This window comes from Lepidochelys olivacea (assembly GCF_965140295.1).
Source record: "Lepidochelys olivacea isolate rLepOli2 genome assembly, chromosome: 4".
Taxonomy (NCBI): Eukaryota; Metazoa; Chordata; order Testudines; family Cheloniidae; genus Lepidochelys; species Lepidochelys olivacea.
Genome location: NC_140414.1, coordinates 126110565 through 126135526, shown reverse-complemented (window position 1 = coordinate 126135526; position 24962 = coordinate 126110565). Strand labels below are relative to the sequence as shown.

General features: G+C 37.7%; 1 protein-coding gene across 4 annotated transcripts in view; it reads left to right on the top strand.

Annotated features, from left to right (window-relative positions):
- Nucleotides 1–24962, top strand: part of AFAP1 (actin filament associated protein 1) — a 168313-nt gene that overhangs the window by 55003 nt on the left and 88348 nt on the right. For 3 of the 4 annotated variants that reach the window (XM_084626774.1, XM_084626772.1, XM_084626773.1), the window contains 2 exons: nt 15442–15570; nt 22928–23034. In XM_084626774.1, coding sequence (XP_084482900.1) covers nt 15442–15570; nt 22928–23034 — 236 coding nt within the window. Of the gene's footprint in view, nt 1–15441; nt 15571–22927; nt 23035–24962 lie in introns of those variants that run through there. The other variant, XM_084626775.1, reaches the window with a different exon arrangement.

The following is a 24962-nucleotide window of genomic DNA, read 5'->3' as shown; positions in this document are numbered from 1 at the left end:
CAGGGATCAGACACAACTGGCAGGTCAGTTTCCTTAATTACAGTAGACTACTGGACATTAAATGATGAGGTCACTGTTTCCTGACAGCTGACTTATATCTCTCATGTTCTGCTTCTGGCGGGAAGAACACGAATCCAGCTATTTGTGTATTTTTCTCCTTTTGCCCATAAGTGAAATTACCAAGTATTAAATGTCAATAATTAAAATAACAAACCACTAATTTTCTTCAAACCTGGCTTGATTTTTATTCAGTGGAGCTATTTAAGTGAGCAGGGACTGGAAAAGGGTTTGCAGAGTCTAACCCAAAGGTTGGGAAGAAAAACAGATGCAAGATCAGATTGGGCACAACTGTTAGAGCAGGGAGAGTGTGGAGATCATTGTGGAAAGGAGTGCTGAAAGAAGTGTGTTTAAGGAGGTATTTCAAGGGGTCAGGGAAGAGAAGATGTTTGGCAGAGAAGAGGAAGACTTGCCAAGCATATGGAGCAGCATGACAGAATGCAGGGAGCTTAGAGAATAATAAGGTGAAGGAAATGGATAGAATGTAGAGAGTGGAAGAGGAGCAGGGGGAAATGAAAACAATGGGGTCAGATTTTATGTAGGATTTTGTAGAGGAGAATATAAGGCTTGAAATGGATATTGTAAGAGACAAGAACCCAATGAACTGATTCAGACAGGGGAGGAGAGGTGGATGGAGTAGTAGGAGAGGAAGATGATTTTATCATTGGCATCTAGTGTTTTTGTGTTAGCATTTAGACAAATTTGATTTAATTTTTCATTCTTGATGCTCAATTCAAATGACATCTATATATCGTTAAAATAGTAGATCAGATTCTCATCTGGTGTGAATTAGGTTAGTGCCATTGAAATCAATGAAACTATGGCGATTTACACCAGATGAGGTTCTGGAGCATCACATTTAATTAACAGATATGATAAGATGACACACTTTTTATGCAGTTCTGATGACTATTTGTTCACTCACAATCTGCCTGTATAGTGTATAAATATATTTGAGTGGGCTTTTTGTTGGTTGGGTAGGTTGTTTTTTTTCAGTCCATAGTCCAAGCTTCATGTTCAGGAAGGCTGCAGTAATTTTTGAAAATGTTTTAAAACAGATTTTTAAGGATGTGCATTTTTTTCAGCTAACTCTTCCCTCTGAAAACCAGTACTCTTCAAGAACATTTTGACAACCAAAAACTAAAATTGTATTCAGCCTTGGTGAATTAAAAGCTTAATTTGTTCACACAATATAGCAACACATATTTATGCTTCATAAAGTTTTGGAGGTTCCACCCCTGAGTACAACATTGTAAATATGACTAATTAAAGCAATATAGCACTTACATGATTTTTCAAGATCCATATTATAATTTTTGTTAAGCGGAGAAGCCTGATTGGATAGATCTTCAGCCAGCCACATGTTGTTATAACTTAAAGCAATAAAATAAAAATCCAACAGACAGAAAAATCATGGGCAGATTTCCGCTGAATTTCTGTATATGAGCACATTGCAGATAAAACTGCAGCTGTTGTCCATTAAATTCTCTCTGAGAATAGCTGCTGGCATGCTCTGTCCTGCCTTCAGTGTACTGTAGAGAACCCAATTGAAAAGCAGGTTCAGAACATCTCTCATATTTCCCTTACATGCATGCAATATGCCACAAAATGCTGAAGTCACTTTTTCCTTTTGAAATCTATCATAGAATCATAGATCTAACCTCTCTGTAACACTGTTTACTGTCTTGATAGAGTTGGGCATAGGAATTACTGTGTAGGACTTTTCACATATTTTTGATTCACCTATACAATCTTTCGGATTGCCTGTTTTGGCCCTTGTGTCTCAGCATAGATGTAAATGTGCTACTGAGAGTACTATTTCCAGTTACGATGATGATATTTGAAAATTTTGGAGTTTTTTGGGTCTGAGTAAATAACACTTAAGTGTCTACATGCACTCATGACTTTTTGTCGTCTAAGAGAATATGTATTTAAGTGAGAAAGTCTCCTTGTTTATTTTAAAGACCTTAATATGAATTTATTTGATAAAATATCATTTGCCATTGACCTCAGTGGATCCGGGATTTCACCAGTGTCTCCTAAGAAGCCCTTCTTTTCTAATCACTATATAATATGCATTTTCAAAACTGTCATTTGTCCTATTTTTGTAAGAAATTTCAAAATATAGTTTAGACCCTTGGGGCTAGCTTTTTAATGGGTTTCTAAAAATGCACTTGTAAAGTGTACATGTTCATCAGTTTTTTGTGTGTGAGCAAATAGCTGCAATTGCAAGCACATTTTCAGAGCTTAGTCTTTGGTCTTGAGGATTTGGCCCAGGGAATTTCAAAGTCAATAATGAGGGTCCATCCTTGGTTTATGCCTTTGTGCCTAGACATTATATCTGATGTGGACTTATTTTTAGGTTTCGGGATTGACCCAAACCTCGTAGAGAGCTGACACTAAATCCATGCTGCCAGAGTTCCTGTTCCTCTCCAGTCCATTGTGCTACCAGCACAGTGGATCTCTAAAGTAAAGCTTTCTAAACTATTTGGTCTTAGTTTAATGCCATGTGGTATGCACCCCGCACAAACTGTCTTAGAAGAGTGGCTGGGCTCTGAGTTACTGCACATACTTCGTTTCACTTCCTTTGCTTTGTCTCCGTAGATTGTAAAATGTATCTTAATGCAAATTTTGGTAATTTGCACTGTCCAAGCCCCACATTGATGCTGTTCATAACCAGGAGGAGAGAAAAAAGAAACCATGAGGGACAACTGGTTAGGGTAGAGGTTCTCAAACTTTTTTACTGGTGACCCCTTTCACACAGCAAGTCTCTGAGTGGGTTTTGCTTTGTGGTTCTGCATCCAGTCTTTCTTGTATATGGCTATGGAGAGGGTTCTTGCATCCAGTAATGCTTGATTTCCCAGAATCCTGCTCCCTACCTTACTCGGTAGAACTGCAGCAGCTCCGCTGCCAGGAGATCCCTCTGTGTGTACTCCAATGCATGCTATATGGGACTACATCTTAAATCCACCTGGACACTGTAGCTGGTGTAGAACTCAGTGGCCCACTTGTTAAGTTGGGCATATCTTTTCTGCAAGCACATTAAACCAATTCTCAGTGATTTGCACTGGTTGTGTCTTAGTTTTGGAGTTGATTTTAAGCTGTTGGTTTAGATCTGTAATACCATAAATGCTCTGGGTCGTACCAATCTAAAAGACCCAAAATGCAACTTTTGACCTTAATCTTTGGAAACTTTTGACCTTAATTTTTGTCTCAATTCTCCATCTGTAAAATGGGGATAATAATACCTCCTATTTTACAGAGGTGTTGTGAAAATAAATTCATTAATATTTGTGAAGCACTCACATACTATAGTAATGAATGCCATAGAGAAACCCAGGAGAAAATTAATTCTGCCTTTAGAGTAGGGTTTGAATAGTTGTGCAGTAAATGAGGCCTGGGCTGCACACTGAATAATGAGGAGAAAACAAAATATAGAATAGCCGCTCATTAAGCAAGCACCATCATCCTGTGCACGGAGTGTGGCAGGGTTCCTGTGGAAAATAAAGTGTGTGTTTATATAAAGTATGGAGTTCATATAATTAAAGACTATACCAGGAGGGATAGCTCAGCGGTTTGAGCATTGGCCTGCTAAACCCAGGGTTGTGAGTTCAATCCCTGAGGGGGCCATTTAGGGATCTGGGGCAAAAATTGAGGATTGGTCCTGCTTTGAGCAGGGGGTTGGACTAGGTGACCTCCTGAGGTCCCTTCCAACCCTGATATTCTATGATAATGCAAATGTACAAGTGGGCCAAATTATGATTGCATAGGCAACTTTAAATTCAGGAATTTCCAAACTTTTGAATGCTTAACTTTGCAACCTTCATAACATTCTTTAGTGTGCAATGTTGATATAGTTTGAGACTTTGCTGTTTTGGAGGACTTGTTGAAACCTCTTGGGAATTTATGTACTTTTTCAAAGGCTCTGCTTTAAATTTCTGTTACACTCACAGCTATATTTGACAGCCCAGGCAACATAAGATTTGCCAAATACCAGAGAAGGTAGGAAACTGGAGATGGAAAAGATCTATATGTTTAATCAGTCTTGTGCAAGTTCAGTTTTTTCCCCTGTGTATTTTCTAGGGCTTTTTCTGTTCTTGATAGAAACTGTGGTTCAGACCCTGAAGTCCTAACTTGTTTTTTTGTTTCACCCTTTCTTGGTCAAAAGTGAGTGGAAGGACTTTTGGATATGGTCCCACGTATTCTGGTTTTATCATCTGATTCCCCTTTTTAAATTAGTAACAGACTAGACAAATACTCAGAGAAGCTTTAATGTCAAATTCACATAATACAAAATATTCCTAGTTTGCATGGAAGATAATCGATTTAAAATATACATGCCTATGAATGTAAAAGAGGTTTTAAGTGTTAGCTGCTGGTGATTGAGGTACTGTTACAAGAATTAGACTGCTTAGTACAAAAATAGAAACATTACACTGAAAAATCCAGTGGTTGCCTTCTATGTATGTCTCCCTCCATCGTTACATTAGTTTGTGTTTCAATTGAATTAGTTAATTTGCTTTCTGACATTTTTGCTCTTTGAGTAACACAGAGATCCTGACCTAAAAACAGATAAGCAGGCAGTCCTCAAGCAGGGTCCATATGAGCTCATGGGGTGCATTGTATGCTTTAATTTATTTTATTTAACATGCATTACCCATATCCTCGAGTCTTTTTTGTGTATCTGGCCACCATCTGCTACTGAGATCTGGAGTCTGGGGCAGAGCTTTTGTCTTCTATCACATAATTTCTGTCCACCTTTTGTAGCATATGAGACTTCATTGCCTGAGCGTGTTTGTTGGTACTGTAACAGTTGCTTATCTTCTGTGGTTCGATGCAACACAGGAGTTGAGTTAGTGTATGAGCTATGAAGCAAGACTTGGAATGTCATGGTGACAAGATGATGTGAACCAAAATAAACGGAGACGCTGCAATGTAAGAAACTCAAATTTCTTCATTGGTAAGAATAGTGGAATCTGGAAAGGAAAGTGAAACAAAATTCACTGAAAAATAAGCATGGCCTGGGCTTTCTATTTAGTTTGGACTCCAAGGTGGAGTGAGATCCATATGTCTGTACTTTTCAGAGTATATTTTGGGGAGGAAAAAAAACATTTTTTGCTTGAAAAATATATCTTTAGAGGAAAACTTCAAAAACTTAAGTGGATTATGCTTTACATTTCTGTTCTTAGTTACTGAAATTTCTTATTTGTGCAACACATTGTTACAACTAGCTTAATTTATACAATTAATATTATGTTAAATAATTATAATATTAATTCTTCATCACAAGCTCTTTGATTTTTCTGATTCTATGAACTTGTTTAAAAGCAGACTTTCTTTAAAATCTGTGGTAGTGCATAAAACACTGAACTGTACTTAAAAGAAAAGAAAAGAAAAAAAAGCCTTATCCATCTGCCCTATATAATGGATTACACTCCAGTGAGTCTGTCAGTCAAACAGCTGTAGATGAGTGAGCAGGATTTTTGGCTACTTTGTTTCTTGCCCAAACATTCCTTATCTGCTTTCCCACCTCTTGTTTTATTGCCTTAATGCTTTGACTTCAGCAGTAGGAGTTCAGATTATTTATTTGGAAACCTAAGTTTGTACAAGCCAGTGCCTTGAAGACTGAAGTGGAAGAAACAAAAAAGGAGGAATACATGTGGGTTGTAACTGTAATGGTGCTCATTAAGGATTACCATAAATATGTATGAGGCAGGAGGAGTGTTTGGTGGCTATGTCTTTTGTCTCTACTGTTCTTCATGCTGCTTGGAAAGATAGTTGGTGACAATCTGGGTGGCTTCAGGTTTGGAATAAAGGATCATTGCTATTTTTTTTTTTTTAGCTGGGCTCACCTATATTATTCTGGGGATAAAGTGCCCTGCTGAGGGATCTTATCCGTGTTTCACTTCATCCTCGGGATAGTTATAACAATATTAAAATGGCCATACTGCGTCAGAGCAGTGGTCCATCTAGTCCAATACTGGGTCTTCTGACAATGGCTGGTGCACACAAAACAGGGCAATTATCAAGAGATCCATCCCCTGTCCTCTAGTCTCAGCTTCTGGCAGTCAGAAGTTTAGGGATACCCAGAGCACGGGGTTGCATCCCTGACCACCTTGGCTAATAGCAAGGGTTGCCAATTTTGGTTGGACATATTCCTGGAAGTTTCATGACGTGACATCTTTAATTAAAGATTAATCTTTAATTCCTGGAAACTCCAGGCCCATCCTGGGGAGTTGGCAACCGTACTAATAGCCATTGATTGACCGATCTTCCCTGAACTTATCTAATTCTTTTTTTAATGCAGTTATATTTTTGGCCTGGTAATAAGTTTCACAGTTTGATTCTGTGTTGTGTGAAGAACTTCCTTTTGTTTGTTTTAAACCTGCTGCCTTTTAATTTCATTGGGTGAACCTGGTTCTTTGAATATGAGAAGGACTAAATAACACTTCCTTATTCACTGCCTCCACACCATTCATGATTTTATAGACGTGTATGATATCTTCCCCCCGTCCCCCTTAGTTGTCTCTTCTGTAAGATGTGCAGTCCCAATCTTCTTATTCTCTCTTCATGTGGAAGTTGTTCCATAATCCTAATAATCTTTGTTGCCCTTCTCTGTACTTTTTCCAATTCTAATATATCTTTGTTGAGATGGGGCATCCAGAACTGCATGCAGGTGTGAGTGTATAATGGATTCATATAGTGGCATAATGATATTTTCTGCCTTATTATATATCCCTTTCCTAATGGTTCCTAACGTTTGTTAGTTTTTTTTGACTGCTGCTGCACATTGAGCAGATTTTTTTTCAGAGAACTATCCAGGATGACTCCAAGGTCTCTTTCTTGGGTGGCAGTAGCTAATTTAGACCCCTCCCCTGTATTTGTCTTGTATATTTAGATTGTAAGCTTTTGGGGCAAGGACTGTCTCTTATTATGTGTTTGTAAAGTGGAGTCACAATCTCTCTTGGAGCCTTTTAATGCTGCCATAATACAAATAATAATAAACATCACCATCCCATAGAGCTGATGCCTTTTTTCCACCTTTTGTCCTCTGGTCCCTGTGAAAATTCAGGGTTTGGACCCAGAGAATCTGCTTACTTCATAAGTACAACATCCACTACACTCACCCTGAACCTGAACGTCTACACTGCAATTTTTACCCCATAGCTCGAGCCTCACAAGCCCGAATCAACTGACCAGAGCCAGCTGCAGCCATGCCGCGGGTTTTTTATTGCAGTGTAGACGTTCCATTAGGAACATTCTTAAGTCTTTTAGGCAATGCTCAGGAGGAAGCAGCCTCCTCTTTCATTTATTCCACCTCCATTATTTACACTATTTAGAGGAAGAGATCACATTAGTGACATATTTAAAAGGTGCTGAAGTCTCTCTAGCTAAATCAAAGAAGAGCATTTTAAAGGGTCTCTAGAGATCTCTTGAAAAGATGGAGGCAAATAGGGAAACAATGTCCATTTGCCTAGCTATTGTGAACAGGTTATTGTCCTGCTAGTAGGATCATGACGCAGTTTTCAGTTACTGTAGATTTCTCCCAGTTGTGTGTTGGGAAAAGTAAGAATTGTTCCTAATGTGGAATCTGCTATTACTGCCTGCTTCCAGAAATCATGTGTTTCTGTAGGGGGCCGTTGCCATTTATGGTCAGGAAGGAGCCGTGAAAGGAACTTATTCCACCATCTGGCAGTTGTAATGGGTGTACAACAGATTATATAAAACACAGGCTCAGCCTCATGCTTTCCTCATAGATTCCCCATCCCCCCCATTTTTTTTTTTTTAAAACACTCTCATGGGTAGATTAGAAGCTGACACAGTTTAATGGTTACGATGATGAGCTCATTTCAGTAGAAATGGGCTTAGTTCCATGGTAGCAGACATTAATTCATACCCTGGTCATGCTGATAAACTAGTTCTTGCAGGCAGCTTCTCTGTGCTCCTTTCTTTAGGATAAAATGCTGATTTGAAAATTCAGGTGGTGGATTGGTATAGTCTGTTTTCTGTGTGTTTCAGGTTTTTGCAAGTGCTAGACCTAAAAAAACTGTCTAAAACCAAAAATGTGGTCATCTGAAAGACATGGATTTGTTTTTCCTCATACTTTTGTATATTTTTAACAGCATTAGTCTTGGGCCTCTAACCCTAAGTCTGCCAGGTGTCGTAGCTGCTCACAGGAAATGGAGTCTTGAATTTTGGAGTGGAAAATGTCCGTGTTTTAAAGTGATTCCAAGTAGTGTGGGGGCTGGGGAGCATTTTTGTTTATACTTATCCTGTAGTTTGTATCACATCCTTAAACATCTTTCTGTGTGTAAAATATTTTAACCATTATGGGAGGGTGTATATATTTTATTTTAATTTAATGTATTTCATGTAAAAACTAGTATTAAGACAAGGTTATGGCCTTGAAGTCCAAGGTCTGAAAAGTCAGTAAACGCAGCAGTAAGGTTGAAAACTCAACATCAACTCTTATTCCTTAAAATATGTGTCTTTGTGTTGTGTCTTAAAATATGGCCTCTCTGTATGACCTTAATTAGATAATACACAAATTGGAACTTCAAATGAATGTAAATACACTAAATTACAATACATAGTTTTCATATTTGACCTGAAGACTGGTCTTAATCAGATGTACAAGGCAACCACATTTGAGTAAAATCAGTTTGGGAAATTAAATATAAATGTTTAAAATTAGACAATCCAGAGTCTGAGATAATGAGCTTTTGAAATAGCTCAGTAGTTTGAAAGGACACAAATTTTGAGCCAGCCTAATGTTCCAAAGCTTTTCTAGTTTGGAAACTAAATATAAATTTAATCTATTATTAAACATCCATAACCTTTTTAAAACCACCAGACCAGTTTTCGGCAAGCTTTATTTGTACCTTAGCTCCCATTGACATCTACACTCTGAGTGAAGAAAAACAATCTGAACATGATTGTAATCAGCTCATTCTTGTCTTTTTGCTTCTGGTTTAAGAAAACTTGGGAGACTATGTACACTATATGGCACTGTTCCTACGAATTTTAAAATCAATTTGCAATGAAAACTTCAAATTATTTTTAAACAATGTTTCTAGAATAGTGCCCATAAATGTAGATCTGGGATAACTGCATCATTATTTTGTTTCGGTTCCAGTTGATTTTAGTTTTGATTTGGAACAAAAATTGTAGCACTATGTAATTGTCGTTCCCTGATGATTTTTACCTTGCTGTCTTCCTTTTCTGGCATCTGAGTGTAGGTTTTATGTGCTGTCATTTGAAAAATTCAAAAACTTTGAATCCCAAAGTTGGAAACCCTTCTGAGGTGTCATTATTTTGGATTTGTGCATGACAAGTGTAAGAGCACATTAGGGACCTATCACTCTAATTGATGAGACATCCATTCTCTACTCAATAAACATGGAGTTTCTTCAAGATTTGATGGCACTGCATAAATTTAAAGAAGAGTAGGGAGCTACATTCCATAGATTTTCTTAAGTATTTATAATGCCATCAGCTTCTGCAGAAGAAAAACAGACCTCTAAATTCAGATCCTGGCAGGATAGTATGAGAAGTAATTTCAGAAACATTGTGTTTGAAATATTTATAACGATTTTTAAAATCTAGCAAATTATTCTGTTGTTGTTGCTTTTAAAATCTTATACAGCTTTTTGTATTATTTATTGTAAAATCAGTAGGGCTGCCAAGCGATTAAAAATTAATTGCGATTAATCACACAATTAAAAAACTAATCACAATTAGTCGCGTGATTAATTGTGCTGGTAAACGATAATAGAATGCTGTTTGTTTAAATATTTTTGGATCTTTTCTACATTTTCAAATATATTGATTTCAGTTACAACGCTGAATACAAAGTGTACGTTGCTCACTTCATATTTTTTATTACAAATATTTGCACTGTAAAAAAACAAGAAATAGTATTTTTCAATTCACCTAATACAAGTACTGTAGTGCAACCTGTTTATCATAAAAGTTGAACTTATAAATGTAGAATTATGTACTTATAAATGTAGAATTATGAAAAAAATAACTGCATTCAAAAATAAAACAACATAAAACTTTAGAGCCTACAAATTCACTCAGTCCTACTTCCTGTTCAGCCAATCGCTCAGGTATGTTTACATTAGCAGAAGATAATGCTGCCCGCTTCTTGTTTATAATGTCACCTGAAAGTAAGAACAGATGTTCGCATGGCACTGTTGTAGCTAGCGTCACAAGATACGATAAAGTTTCATATGTCTCTTCATGCTTCGGCCACCATTCCATGCTGATGACGGGTTCTGCTCTATAACGACTCAATGCAGTGCGGAACGATGCATGTTCATTTTCACCACCAGCAGAAGGTTGATTTTCTTTTTTGGTGGTTCGGGTTCTGTAGTTTCTGCATTGGAGTGTTTGTTCTTTTAAGACTTCGGAAAGCATGTTCCACACCTTGTTCCTCTCAGATTTTGGAAGGCACTTCAGATCCTTAAACTTTGGGTCGAGTGCTGTAGCTGTCTTTAGAAATGTCACATCGGTACCTTCTTTGCATTTTGTCAAATCTGTAGTGAAAGTCTTCTTAAAACGAACAGCCTGTGCTAGGAGCTAGGTCATCATCCAAGATTGCTATAATATGAAATAGATGGCAGAATGCAGGTAGAACAGAGCAGGAGACATATACTATTCTCCCCCAAGGAATTCAGTCAAAATTTAATTAGCGCATTATTTTTTTAACCAGCGTCATCAGCATGGAATCTTTTCCTCTGGAATGGTGGCCCAAGCATGAAAGGGCATTTGAATATTTAGCATATCAGCCACGTAAATACCTTGCAATGCCGGCTACAAAAGTGCCATTCGAATACCTCTCTGCCCCTCTGTTTATCCATTTTTAAACGTATTTATAAGTTTAAATGACTATGACACTCCTCACCTTAGTATCTGAGCACCATAAATATTTAATGATTTTATCTTCACAATACCCCCTTCAGATAGGTTTAGCATTGCCTGTCTTTTACAAAGATGAACAGAGACATGCACACACTAAGTGGCTTGCCCAATGTCATACAGGAAGTCTGTGGCAGAGCCAGGAATAGAACCCAGATAGCCTTAGTGGCCTGCAACATGAAGTTATCCTCCCTCTATAATGGGGCTAATACTACTTAGTACTTATAATGATGCTGAGGAATTGGATTTTAATGTACCATTTGTCATGTAAGGGTCTGCAGAATTTTATAAAGTCATATTGTTAAGCAAAATATTAAAAGTGTCACACAATCATTGATCCCTCTTCTGAGTTCTTATTTCTGATTCCAACATTTGGAGCACCTTCATGTTACTGCAAAACTTGCGAACCAGATGTGGTTTCCTGCAGCACTGTTTAGGATAGCCCACAGTTGAAAAGTCAGATGAAATAGAAAATATATAACATTACAAGAATGTTTTAAAGATTTCCTCTGAACACTTTTACATTTTAAGTTGGAAAAAAATGTAATTTCTACCATTCTGACTTGATAGCATTTTACACACACTTTTCAAAGGTGCAAATGACTACATAATACACATGGAACTGGAAATGATGTAGTTGTCTTGAAACAGACATGTAAAATAATAGCAAGCTAATAGCAAGTAGCAAGTTTACCAAGAAGCAAATAAGGCATCCCTTTTAGATTCTGATTTTTGAAGGGGCTTGAGCAGATATTTTATCATTTTTTGCTACCCTTTTAAAGAGACTTTCTAAAAGCCACAGTGGAATATACATCTTGAAAGAATGCACAATTAACTTAAAAGTAGCTGTACAACTCAGCTAAAGTAGAAAAACATGCCAGGCAATAGAAGACTTGGATGGGGCAGATAAGTGTCTTTCAGTAGATGAATAGTGCCTTTCTGAAGGGGATTTGCAAAAATGTAATCTTAACTATTTGTTCATGATTGATTTCTGTGTCATTATACAGACTGCTCCTCTAGCTCATTGCTGTTTCAGAACAGTGCTATTTGTCTGAGCACTGATTTGAGTGTGGTGGGGAGAGAATAAACAGAAAAGCTTGGTGGCTGCATAAAGATCTTTCTTTGTATACTTGCTTCACAAGCCAGAATTATGGATGGGTTTTCTATTATTTTAGCTTCTGGGCTTAGATGAGGTTGGTACCTCCCAATATAATGAACCGACATGTTTTCTCCCTCAGTCTGTCTGCAGTGTATCAGCTATGTCGTAGACTCCTGATCCTGTTTGCATTAAAGTCAATGGTAGAACTTGAATTTTATTTTTTTATGCAATATCTTCATAAATGATCTGGAGGATGGTGTGGATTGCACTCTCAGCATATTTGCAGATGATACTAAACTAGGAGGAGTGGTAGATACGCTGGAGGGTAGGGATAGGATACAGAGGGACCTAGACAAATTGGAGGATTGGGCCAAAAGAAATCTGATGAGGTTCAATAAGGATAAGTGCAGGGTCCTGCACTTAGGACGGAAGAACCCAATGCACTGCTACAGAATAGGGACCGAATGGCTAGGCAACAGTTCTGCAGAAAAGGACCTAGGGGTGACAGTGGACAAGAAGCTGGATATGAGTCAACAGTGTGCCCTTGTTGCCAAGAAGGCCAGTGGCATTTTGGGATGTATAAGTAGGGGCATAGCGAGCAGATCGAGGGACGTGATCGTTCCCCTCTATTGGACATTGGTGAGGCCTCATCTGGAGTACTGTGTCCAGTTTTGGGCCCCACACTACAAGAAGGATGTGGATAAATTGGAGAGTCCAGCGAAGGGCAACAAAAATGATCAGGGGTCTGGAACACATGACTTATGAGGAGAGGCTGAGGGACCTGGGATTGTTTAGTCTACAGAAGAGAAGAATGAGGGGGGATTTGATAGCTGCTTTCAGCTACCTGAGAGGTGGTTCCAGAGAGGATGGTTCTAGACTATTCTCAGTGGTGGAAGAGGACAGGACAAGGAGTAATGGTCTCAAGTTGCAGTGGGGGAGGTTTAGGTTGGATATTAGGAAAAACTTTTTCACTAGGAGGGTGGTGAAACACTGGAATGCGTTCCCTAGGGAGGTGGTGGAATCTCCTTCCTTAGAAGTTTTTTAGGTCAGGCTTGACAAAGCCCTGGCTGGGATGATTTAATTGGGGATTGGTCCTGCTTCGAGCAGGGGGTTGGACTAGATGACCTCCTGAGGTCCCTTCCAACCCTGATATTCTATGATTCTATGAATTCAGTAGGGGCAGGAATGGGACCACATCATACTGTAAAACATATGGTCACAATTATACACAAGAGCTTGGTGAACATTATTGCAGTTTCAAAAAAATCCTGACTGAAGCAGTGCTAGAGATATGGTACAGGGAGCCCGGGGTGAGACCAGATACAGCGGGGTGCTGGGCATTTCTCAGTTAGAGACTATTAGCCAGTATGCTCTTCCAGCTCACAGTTGTTTCACAGTAATACTTCACTCTTGCATTAAATGTCATATCTTAAGAATGTAGTTATATTATTGGTATTGCGTAATTTAGTCATGGACTATGGAAATATGTCATTTAATGAATAAAACAATTCAAAGCTGTTAATACGAAAGAGTTAAAAATGAGCTCAGAGAAGGCCTGTGTTGAAAAAGGATGGCCATTTCTAAAGACAAAGTGTTCAAACATTTGCAAATGAAGTACCAATGTGCGGTGTTCAGCAAGCTGCGATATGCACATTGATGGTCATATGAACAGATTAGTCACTTATTTCACTGCACTGTAGGAACTGGTTTTATGGAAATACTGTATTAGGAAACAAACGTGTGGATATGATGGGAGGGAAGGCAAGGAAGGAGCAAAGTAGGTAAGGAAATTTATTTCTGCTTCATTCTTTCCAGGGGCAAAATAAAGAATATTTTTTTTGTGTATGTATTTTGTTTTAAATCCAGACAGAGTCCCGCACATTAATAATGCTTTTCTCAGAAGTCTTATACCATTGTGTATCTGATAGCCAAAGAAATAGTCCTTAAAAACATGTGTATTTGTCTTTGCTCATTTTTGAGTAATCTACAGTTTTTTGGTATGTGGACTAAAGTTTCCTACCTGTCCTATACAAACCTAGCACATTGGGGTTCTGCTAATAATAAGAGAGAGACTTTTCTCAGCCACAACATCCAGCCCTTCCAAACACTTCTTCCTACTGTTACTACTTCATTTATCACATAGCGTTTGTATGACTGCATCCCTGCAAACTCCAGAAGCCTCTGTAGCATCACCCTGTCCCTAGCTTATTAGACACCCTCAGAGGAGAGTTCTTTGCCAAGATGATGATGCCTGGAGAATTAGCCTACTATGTAATAGTCAACACTCTAGGCTAGCACTGGACGTAGACAGCAGGGACAAATGATGTGGTCCTAGGACTGACCTTGCTATCTGTGCAGACACCTACATAGGGCCTATGTGCAAAAACTACCTCCCACTGAACCTTTGGACCTGTGAGCCTCCTCATCTCTGAGTGTGGAGCTGCTTAGTTTGGCGGCTGAGTATCTGGATCCACTTTGTTTTTACATGTTCTAAGTAGAGCTGATAAAAAAAATAAAGGAGGAAGGAATATTTCATGAAAAATGTAGGGGCTGAGACTTTTTCATTCTTTTTTAATAAAATTTTTCATATTTGCAAAATTCTTTTAAATTTTTTTAGGGGAAAAATATCACATTCCTGTTTGTTTTTAATCCCGTCCTTTCTTCCCCCCCCCCACCAGAAACAATGGATGGAATGTTTAAGGGTGTATGGGGGGGGGGGCGGAGATTTTCCCCAAAATTCCAAAATGAAAAATTTTGCAAATGTCAATGCATTTAGAAATTTTTGTCAAAACCTTTTCCATTTTAAATGACACTAAAAAGAAAAAAAAAAGTGTTTTTTAAAAAAATCCGGCCAGGTTCCGTTCTGACATTTATGAGGAAGGGTGAGCAGGGTGGTTCACCAGAGACTAATGGTGGGATGGGTGACACTGTGGCTAATTCATGCAATATGTTCCCAGCTAGATTTAGGCCTGGTCTACATTGAAAGTTAGGTTGACAGGCAGATGGGTTGACAGTGTAGACGCAGCTATGTCAAAGGAAGAATGCTTCTGTCAGTGTAGCTACTGTCACTCGTGAAGGTGGTGCTCCTGCACTGATGGAAAATCCCCTTCCATCAGTGTGGAGGACCACATGTAGACTATATAGTTATGCTGGCATAGCTATGATGACACAGTTGTGCTTGTATAGTCTGTGTAGTGTAGACATATCTTTGGTGTATATGTGGGTTTTGGGGGAGGGGGAGAGTACAGGTTAAAATAAAATTGACAAGAAATAGCCGTCTGTTTTTAAATAAGAGAATTCACAGGCCTGTTTAAATCAAGTTTACATGTTTAGAAAAGTTAATTCTTGTTGTTTTTTTTCAGCCATGGAAGAATTAATAGTTGAATTGCGTCTGTTTCTTGAACTTTTGGACCATGAATATCTAACATCCACTGTCAGGGAGAAAAAAGCAGTAATAACTAACATTCTCCTGAGGATACAGTCATCAAAAGGTCAGTGTCAGAGACTTATTTTGTTCCTTGCAGAATGGGAAGAATTAGTTTATGCTCAAAGTTTTTCTCTTTTCCCCTGAAAGCCAAATTGAAACAAAGCAAAAAGACATACAACCAGGCAAAAAATAAATATAGGCTTCTGAGTGCTTTCCTTTGTTACCTTTTATTGTTAATTGTAACAAAGGGCTTGGAACTAAGCTATTACATGTGTCTTCCACTACATGAATGTTAACACAATCTAGCCGCAAAGTAATTTATCGTACTGCAGATAATCTGCCAACCACAGTGTTTTTCTGATCTGTGAATTAAGCAGTTACTTTATTTAGATTGTGAATGCATTTGCAATTGGTGGTATTGACTGAAAAATAGCGTTATATTATGGAGCATTGGCAGTTGCTCTGTATGCTAATTTTGATTTCTCTCCAAACCCCTTCCTCCCTAACTTTCATAAAAAGAAGCCAGTCTCTGAGACTTCAGGGTATGTCTGCACAGAAAGAAAAGATCTGCAGCAGCAAGTCTCAGAGCCTGCGTCAATTGACTTGGCCTTGTGGGGCTAAAAATAGCAGTGTAAATGCTCAGGCTGGAGTCTGGGCTCTGAGACCCTCCCCATTCACCAGGTTTCAACATCCGGGCCTGAATGCCTGCTGCCCCATGTACCCTCGCATGCCACACTCTCCCCAGGGAAATTTTGTTCTCTGGGAAGTTTTTTTGTGGGGGAGAGGAAGAGGAGAGAAGAATTTTTAGAGTTAGCGTTCTCCAATAATTTCCTCACTTTCGTGTCACCCTATTCTATTTAAAATACCCCATGACCTTAACTTTGCCCTTTGATATTTGTAAAAACTTATATTCATGAATCAAAGTAGTAAGTTGATGAGGAGCTTTTCAAAATTGTTGAATATAGTAAAAGTGTGACATACATTTCATTCCCCACTGTAAAGGAACCTACGTATGTCAGTTGTTGTACAATATAGGTAAAAATGCACTCTTTAATCACATGTGTAAGCTTTCAAAATATGTCATTCAACTATAGTCCCAATTGTTATACTTGCAAATGGAATAGAAGAAAAATAAAGCAACTGATCAAAAAGAGATAACAGACACATTTTAAGTGCTACCAAAAAAAATTTTTTTTGCCATCTTCAGGATCTCTTTTACAACATACAATTTTGGAAAACCAAAAAATATCCTGCAGATTGCTAAAATAAAAAAGTCAAATTTGACGTGAGATACCAGCAGTTGAAATTAGAAATGCTACAAAGGACTTTCCAAATGGCGGATGTCATGGGCTGGACACAGTCAGCATGAGGTGTATAAAGCTTTACAGAAGCTTCTGGTGCCTTGAATACTTCAAATGTTCAGTGACTCCCTTGAACAAAGAAAATAGCCTAATTCTTGTATGGAAGCCAGTATAACCATACCCCTGAAAAAAGATAAAAATCCAGAAGACTGTAGTAGATCATACTGGCCAGTATAACTAACCAGCCTGGAAAATAAAGTATTAGCAAAATGCTTAGGAAACCAAATACCTGGCTTCATTCCAGGGAAAGCCACAATTTATAATATTAAATAATATTTATTCATCATATTAAAGAAATGAATAAAAATGGCTTTCTAGCATTAGATGCAGAAAAGATGTTAGTTAAGATTCTTTGGGACTATCTTTTTGTAGTACTGGAGAACTACAGTTTAAAAAATGAATTTATAACCTCCATCGCAAACTGATCTGTCATATATCTTCCTTTATTTGAATGGCTTCTGAAGGACTCTCTCTTTAAAGAGAGGCACAAGTCAAGAGTGTTCTTTGTCACCTCCTCTTGTTTTCTATCATTCTTGAACTACTTGCAATAGCTGACTGGTTCCCCAGAGATTTAGGGAATTCTGATAATGAGCTTAAATTTGCTGTCTTCATGGGTGACACTTTGCTTTGTCTCTGTGAAATACAAATCTCCATTCAGTGCCTCAAAGAAGACTTTGGGCTTGTCTACACTGCCCGAAGTTCAGACTATGGGGATGTGAATAGCAGTGCACAACAAAGTGCTGCTCTGTAACTCCTCCATGTGGATGTTGTGGATGCAGTCTGAAAGCATCCTAGTTCACGTAACCGTAGTCCTCTTCAAACAGGAAATTGGACATCATCTTGTCATAGGAACCACTCTACAAATATAGAAAAAAGGCATCAGGTACCTTTCTCACTGATTTGCTAGATGTATGGGTTATCAGGTTTTCCTCCATGACACAAAGACACAATATTTTTAAAAGAAGGAAGATCAAAGACTATAGACCATTATGGATTTTTCCATGCGACTAAATGTTGAACACTTCTGAATAAAATTTACCTACTATTTTCCAGATTCCTATATGTACTTTACAAGTTAAAAATGTCTAGATGCTGTAACTGTAGGAGAAACTACAAAATTGGAAGATCTGCTTAGAAGAAACTTTAAGATGATATGGCCTTACCCAGTTAATCTCCTATCTCTACTGTACAAACTTGTTCACTGCAAAACACTACCAAGTGCATACACTAGATCTTGAGATCTTAAAATTCCTGTTAGGTTAATCAGTGGCAAGAAAACATCTGAATACAAAGTGTGGTTGTCACAGTCACCTCTATGTTGTTTTTCAAAGTGCCATTACAATCAAAGATTTTGAGCATAGACCCACCATTCCATACATTCCACACTGGTAATTGAACCAGTGAATCAATCTTTATTATAGATTGATTCACTCCATAAAACCAAGTTTCTGGCTATGATTTAAAGGTACAGAACATTGTTTATGGTTGCAGTGTTCAATCATGGGCAAAAAGCTTTATACCCAACAGGGCGCATGTGATAGATATGATAAAGTGAAGTCCTAACTTACCTTAACTGACTGAAAACAGTACCGTGGATCATCACCAAAGAGTGCTTATATGAACTAACTAACTAGCTAACTAACTCTCTCTCTCTCTCACGCACACACAATAAATTCAAGTGAATCAATCTGTAGTTGAAAATATTATTAGTATTTGGCATTCAGGTTTATAATGAAGGTCAGATGGATATGAGGAAAAGTTTGTTATCTAGAATTTATAATTATTATATTAAATATTAGTAATTTGTGAAAAAGACTAAACTAAGCTTTGTTGAATATTGAGTGCCTTTATAAAGTAAAGCAAGTTTCTTTTTATGTCTGTTATATGATATAACATTAAGTACTCCCATCTCCTTGCACAGCTTTGATCTTTCTTTATGTTGCATACAATAAAAGAATACATAAACATACAATACCATATAACCAAACTGAACAATCATATTATTTCTGGTCATTTAAAATATCCTTTTACGCCGCCCACACAACACTATGAGAGAATTTATGGAACTGTGGTATAGAGTGCCCTGGGACTATACTGTTTTCAAAGTCTTCACTACACAGCTATGCAATTGTATATACCCAACAGTATATTCCCATCACTGAAGAAAACAGTGAGCAAAATTAAGGATTGCAGGAATGGTAATCACGGATTATGTGTAAGTGGAAATTGTCTGTATCCTTTAGCTGTTCATTTCCAGAATTTTTTAATGTTTCAGGTTTTTAAAGCTGTCAAACATTGTAAAGAAAGTGTCATTTGGCAGGGGGCGTTAGTAGGATTTCATTGAAACACTTCAGGTACAAGATAGTTATGGTTTAAGTTATTTGTTAAGGGAATCTTTTATAAATCTTTCATGAGCATGTGCATTGTACCACCACTGAACATTGACTTCAGTGGTGTGACATGAAGACTACATTTAACCAGTGTTTAATTTGTGCCAGGGCTTGCTAGAGCTGAGCCCCGGCACCTCTAGGCTTGGCAGTTTATAGTTCCGGCACCTTTGTGCTTACTGTGTCAATTACGAAAGTAAAAAAAAAAAAAAAAATTGCTTGAGCCCCAACACCTCTTTCATTACAAATTAATCACTGCATTTAACGAGTATGAGTTAGTCTAATGCAGTGATACTCAGACTGAGGCTCCCAAGCTGCAAGTGGCTCTTTAATGTGTCTCCTGTGGCTCTTTGCAGCACATGATATTAAAATACTGTGCAATTTAATTATTAACCAATCTAAGTTTATTAACCAAACAGGATGCTTTTACTCTGTTATTAACCAATTGTAGTTGACGAAATAATAATACTTGGTGAGTCATTTTGCATTTATAAATAGTAAATGAAACAATGAATTCACACTATTGTGGCTCTTTTGGGTAATGTTGATCACTGATTTGGCTCCTGAACCACTGAGGTCTGAATATCACTGGTCTAACCGTACGCATCATAGGGTTACATGCAGATATAATCTTTTGGCCTTCATTTATATGTATGTTCCTCCTGCTTCTTGAAATTCCCTTTCGAGTTTCACGTTTGAACAAATGAAAACTCTAAACTAAATCTCGGTCAAGCCCATTTTGCTTCACCTTGTTTTGTGGAAAAACCAGGGCTTCGTCCTCCAAAAATCAAGTTTATTCAGTTGCTGGAGCCTGGAAGGAATTTACAATAGTGTGATTGACAGCATAGCCTGTTTCTATAGAAATGGCTGATCATCATTCTGACTTCACTGCATAAGGAAATGCAAGATGGGCTATTGGGGCACATCCTTATTTAACACACACAGCTTTGTCTGTTAGCAAACAAATTAATAAAAATGTGAGAAAAAATTATTTATTCAGCAGGATTAATTTTGATTTTTTGTCCCAGAAAGAAACTCCCTATTTAACTTTCTAGTTATCAATCAAATACCGCAAAAGAAAGCAAAGAAAGAATACGCAAATGGGTAAAATTCTAAAGATGGATTTGTCCTACATGAAGAGGCACAACTGAAAGTTGACCTTTTAAAAAAAATTTTGAAAGTTTTTCAAGAAATATCTCTAAACTTGATTTTTTAGGAAGAAGGAATTATCTCTGGCCTCTAGTCATAGTCTGTTTTATCAGCATTGTTTTTTTCATCTATTACTTCACACCTGTTGGGACTACAGTGTTATGACAAGAAGCATTTAATCATTGATTGCACTTTTGGGAGTTGTGTGGCTTCAGACAGAGATGTTCAAATATGTATGTAAAAGCTAAACAAAACACTAAAGAGCTAAATTTAGCCCTGGGGTAAGCAGGATGCACCTCCATTGATTGAATTTGTGCCAGAATGTTGAAGAAATGAACCCTAGTGTCATAAATATAAAGGGAAGGCTAACCACTTTTAAATCCCTCCTGGCCAGAGGAAAAAACCCTTTCACCTGTAAAGAGTTAAGAAGCTAAAGATAACCTCGCTGGCACCTGACCAAAATGACCAATGAGGAGACAAGATACTTTCAGAGCTGCAGTGGTGGGGGAGACAAAGGGTTCTCTCTGTCTGTGTGTTGCTTTTGCCGGGACCAGAGCAGGAATGCAGGTCAGAACTCCTGTAAAAAGTCAGTAAGCAATCTAGTTAGATATGCGTTAGATTCTGTTTTGTTTAAATGGCTGATAAAATAAGTTGTGCTGAATGGAATGTATATTCCTGTTTTTTGTGTCTTTTTGTAACTTAAGGTTTTGCCTAGAGGGGTTCTTTCTGTTTTGAATCTGATTACCCTGTAAGGTATTTACCATCCTGATTTTACAGAAGTGATTCTTTTACTTTTTCTTCAATTAAAATTCTTCTTTTAAGAACCTGATTGCTTTTTCATTGTTCTTAAGATCCAAGGGTTTGGGTCTGTGTTCATCTATGCAAATTGGTGAGGATTTTTATCAAGCCTTCCCCAGGAAAGGGGGTGTTGGGTTTGGGAGGATTTTGGGGGGAAAGACATTTCCAAGCGGGCTCTTTCCCTGTTATATATTTGTAAGATGCTTGGTGGTGGCAGCAATAAGGTCCAGGGACAAAAGGTAAAATAATTTGTACCTTGGGGAAGTTTTAACCTAAGCTGGTAAAAATAAGCATAGGGGGTTTTTCATGCAGGTCCCCTCATCTGTACCCTAGAGTTCAGAGTGGGGAAGGAACCTTGACACCTAGTCTCCCAAGCTGATTTTTTGGATAAACTATACTACATTCCTATGAAAAGAGTGTGACTGGGATTCAAATTTATTTTACTGAGTTGTTGTTCTTCCTTGATGACTGTCGGGCAGGAGTGACTGGTAGGAGTCTCAAGACACAGCTTTTACACTTAACCTCCCTTTCACTTCCAAGTTCTCTTCTGAGTTTTTTCCAGAGGCAGTTGCACTAATGAAACCCTGTTGTTTGTTAGACCTTTTGGAAACCAGTGTTCCTCATAACAAAAATTGAGAGTTATGCAAAAAATATTTAGAGGACAGAACTTTTGTGTAACTCTGTTCAAATAGTTTTTGTTGACACTTTCTAGTCTAGTAAATGATGGCTGAGGGAAACCTCTACTCCACTGGCACATCCCCAGTTTCTATATCTTCCTTTTGTAAACAGCAGTTATTAGATGTCTAGTGAATTGTTCAAACTCTGGCTATTTAGATCAGTGGCTCTCAACCTTTCCAGACTACTGTACCCCTTTCAGGAGTCTGATTTGTCTGGAATACCCCCAAGTTTCACTGCCCTTAAAAGCTACTTGCTTACAAAATCAGACATAAAAATACAAAAGTGTCACGGCACACTATTACTGAAAAATTGCTTACTTTCTCATTTTTACCATATGATTATAAAATAAATTGATTAGAATATAAATATTGTAGTTACGCTTCAGTGTGTAGTATATAGAGTAGTGTAAACAAGTCGTATGAAATTTTAGTTTCTCTTGACTTCGTTAGTGCTTTTTATGTAGCATGTTGTAAAACTAGGCAAATGTCTACATGAGTTGATGTACCCCGGTTGAGAATCACTGATTTAGCTCCCTTAAATTCTGATTTTTTCCCCACTAATCTAGAACTATTTCCTGAATAGTTTTCTGTATCTGGTATTCAATAGACTGGATTGGCTTTCTCATATACAGTTAGGTGGGTGAGCATGAGTTTGTTTTGTTTTATTAGAAGCTTAAATTATAGCATCGATCCTATTAAGTTGTGTTTTAAGTCACTAAGACATTCATCGCTGTGGTTTTGGAAATCAATTATGATCCGGGGAACGGGAATGAGGCCAAGAGGGAAATTTGTGTCCTACACATCCACATTCTGGGAGCTTGTGTTGGTCTCTACCCTCTGCCATTTATGAAGGTGATGAATACAACCTCTGTTCTGTGTTGGTAGATTTTTGGATGCTAAAAACAAATGTTCAGGTAAAAATGTTTCAGAAGTTCTTTGAAATGGAGAATTAAGAGATTGTGTGAATAAGTAAATAGATATAGTGGAGCAGTGTCCCATCTTAATACTTTGGTTTACTGTCTTATGTGTCATGCATTTTTTTCCTGCAGGTTTTGAAATAAAAGAACATGTACAGAAACAAGAAGTTTCCAATAGTTTGCCTAGTTTGCCTGCCCCACCTCAGATGCCTCTACCAGAGATACCTCAGCAATGGCTGGTATGTGTTAATTTAACTGTACATTCAGCCCGTAGAAAATATTTCCTTACTATTATTGTGATAACCATTAACACAAATAATTAAAAGAAAGCTACTCTCATTTTCCTCAGGCTAGCTCAGCATGATGATACCTTTCTTTTTGCAATATATAATTAACAAAATAGAGGCCCAGAGTCTGAAAAATCAAACCGGCTTGCAGGGGAAGAAAGGACTTTAATGCTGTCCAATGTAGTTCGCTTTCTAGAACAGGAAATTCTCTGAAAGAGTAAAATTTTAAGTTTCTAGTGATGTTTATAGAAAATATGAGAGCTGGACTGAGATCTCCATTGAAAATCGTCCAGCTGGAAGCAGCTGTTTTGCTGAAAAGTAACCTAATTATAAACAAGTTTTAGTCATTGTTTATTATTGACTTGACAATAGCTTAGAAGAAAATAATGTAAGTAGGTTCCTAGCAGTGACTCTGCAAAGAATTGCTTTGGACTGTTTTGACAACAACTTTAGCCCTGATATTAGAGAGGATTAATTATTGATAAATTGTGCTGATTCTTACTTATTCCTGATCAACTTCCTAATGAAAGGTATTAGATGAGTCCCCACTAAGGAGATGTACTTTTTATAAAGTATCTGTGTTTAGCTTGCAATGCAGAATTCAGTGTTCCCAAGGTGTGCGAGAGAGACTGGATGACCTTAGGATGTTTTTTTAATCTCTTTTCAAATTACCGGATTGACATTTTTGTTTTACTCATTTTATAAGGCAGTGATGTAATGCATCAGACCAGTGTGCCATTATTCTCCATTATTCATCTTGAGACAGTGGACAGTATTAAATGCTTCAGAGGAAGGTGCAGAAATCCCCATAGTGGACAGTTTTGGAATAACCTGATCATCGGAGTAGTTTCTTCCTAACCGCAATCAGTGTTTTGGCTTATGTCTTGAAACAAAATTTTAAAAAATCCTATCTAGTTTAACTGTGGATGTTCTTAAACCACAAATATTTATGCTAGTGATAGCCATATAACTAATTTATATATAAAATCTGGCAATACTCAGCAAAAATGTGTGCTAATATTCTTTGCAGGTAACTATATAGAATTATTATGCAATAAATTTGAGTGGATGCAAAAATGCACGTTAGTACGCACTGGAATCTGGAGAACCTATTCCATGGTTATAGTGTTTGATAATAAAACGTACAAGAAGTGCATAACATAAAATCCAGTGGAAATTATGGAGGAGATACAAGAAAATCACAAAAAAATATATGCACATGCCTGCAGATTTTTGAAGATGTGCTTCAAGTGCTAATCCCGTAAAATCAAGCCAACTTAATTCTTTATTTTCCAGTACGCATGTAGGCTCCATTCAGTAAATTGGCTGCAGAAACTGCCGCCAAACTAAGCTCTTCTGTTGGTTCCAAAGAAATTTGCCTGATTCTCGTCTCTCTTATACCAATGTATAAATATAGTTAAAACTAAAAAAGCTGTACAGGGGGATGAGCTATAAATAGGGCCCAATATGTCGACAATTTCTGCAGCAGTTAAATTCTTTTCAATTCTGAAGTAACATAATTATTGCTGGAAGATATTGTGAAAATTGACTTTGAAATTGAGCCAGTTTAGAGCCAGGGGGCCTGTGACTGAAAGTTCTAAACAGGACTGATTCCCACTGCAACGAGAAAGGGATTCTTCTGAGTGCCAAGTGAGTCTGTGGAATCAGAGACCTTCAATTAAGGATCGAGGAATATTGCAAAATTATAGTGTTTTGTATGCCTGGTCTTTTCTTAACTTCGTACTTCCTAGCATGCTTGGCTAGGGGAAAGAGAGAAAGAATGGTGGTGAGAGGGACCCACCTCCAGTGCTGTCCCATGAGCCCGCGGCATCCTAACAGAAGCTCCTATGTTTCCAACAGATCAAAATGATATGATGAAA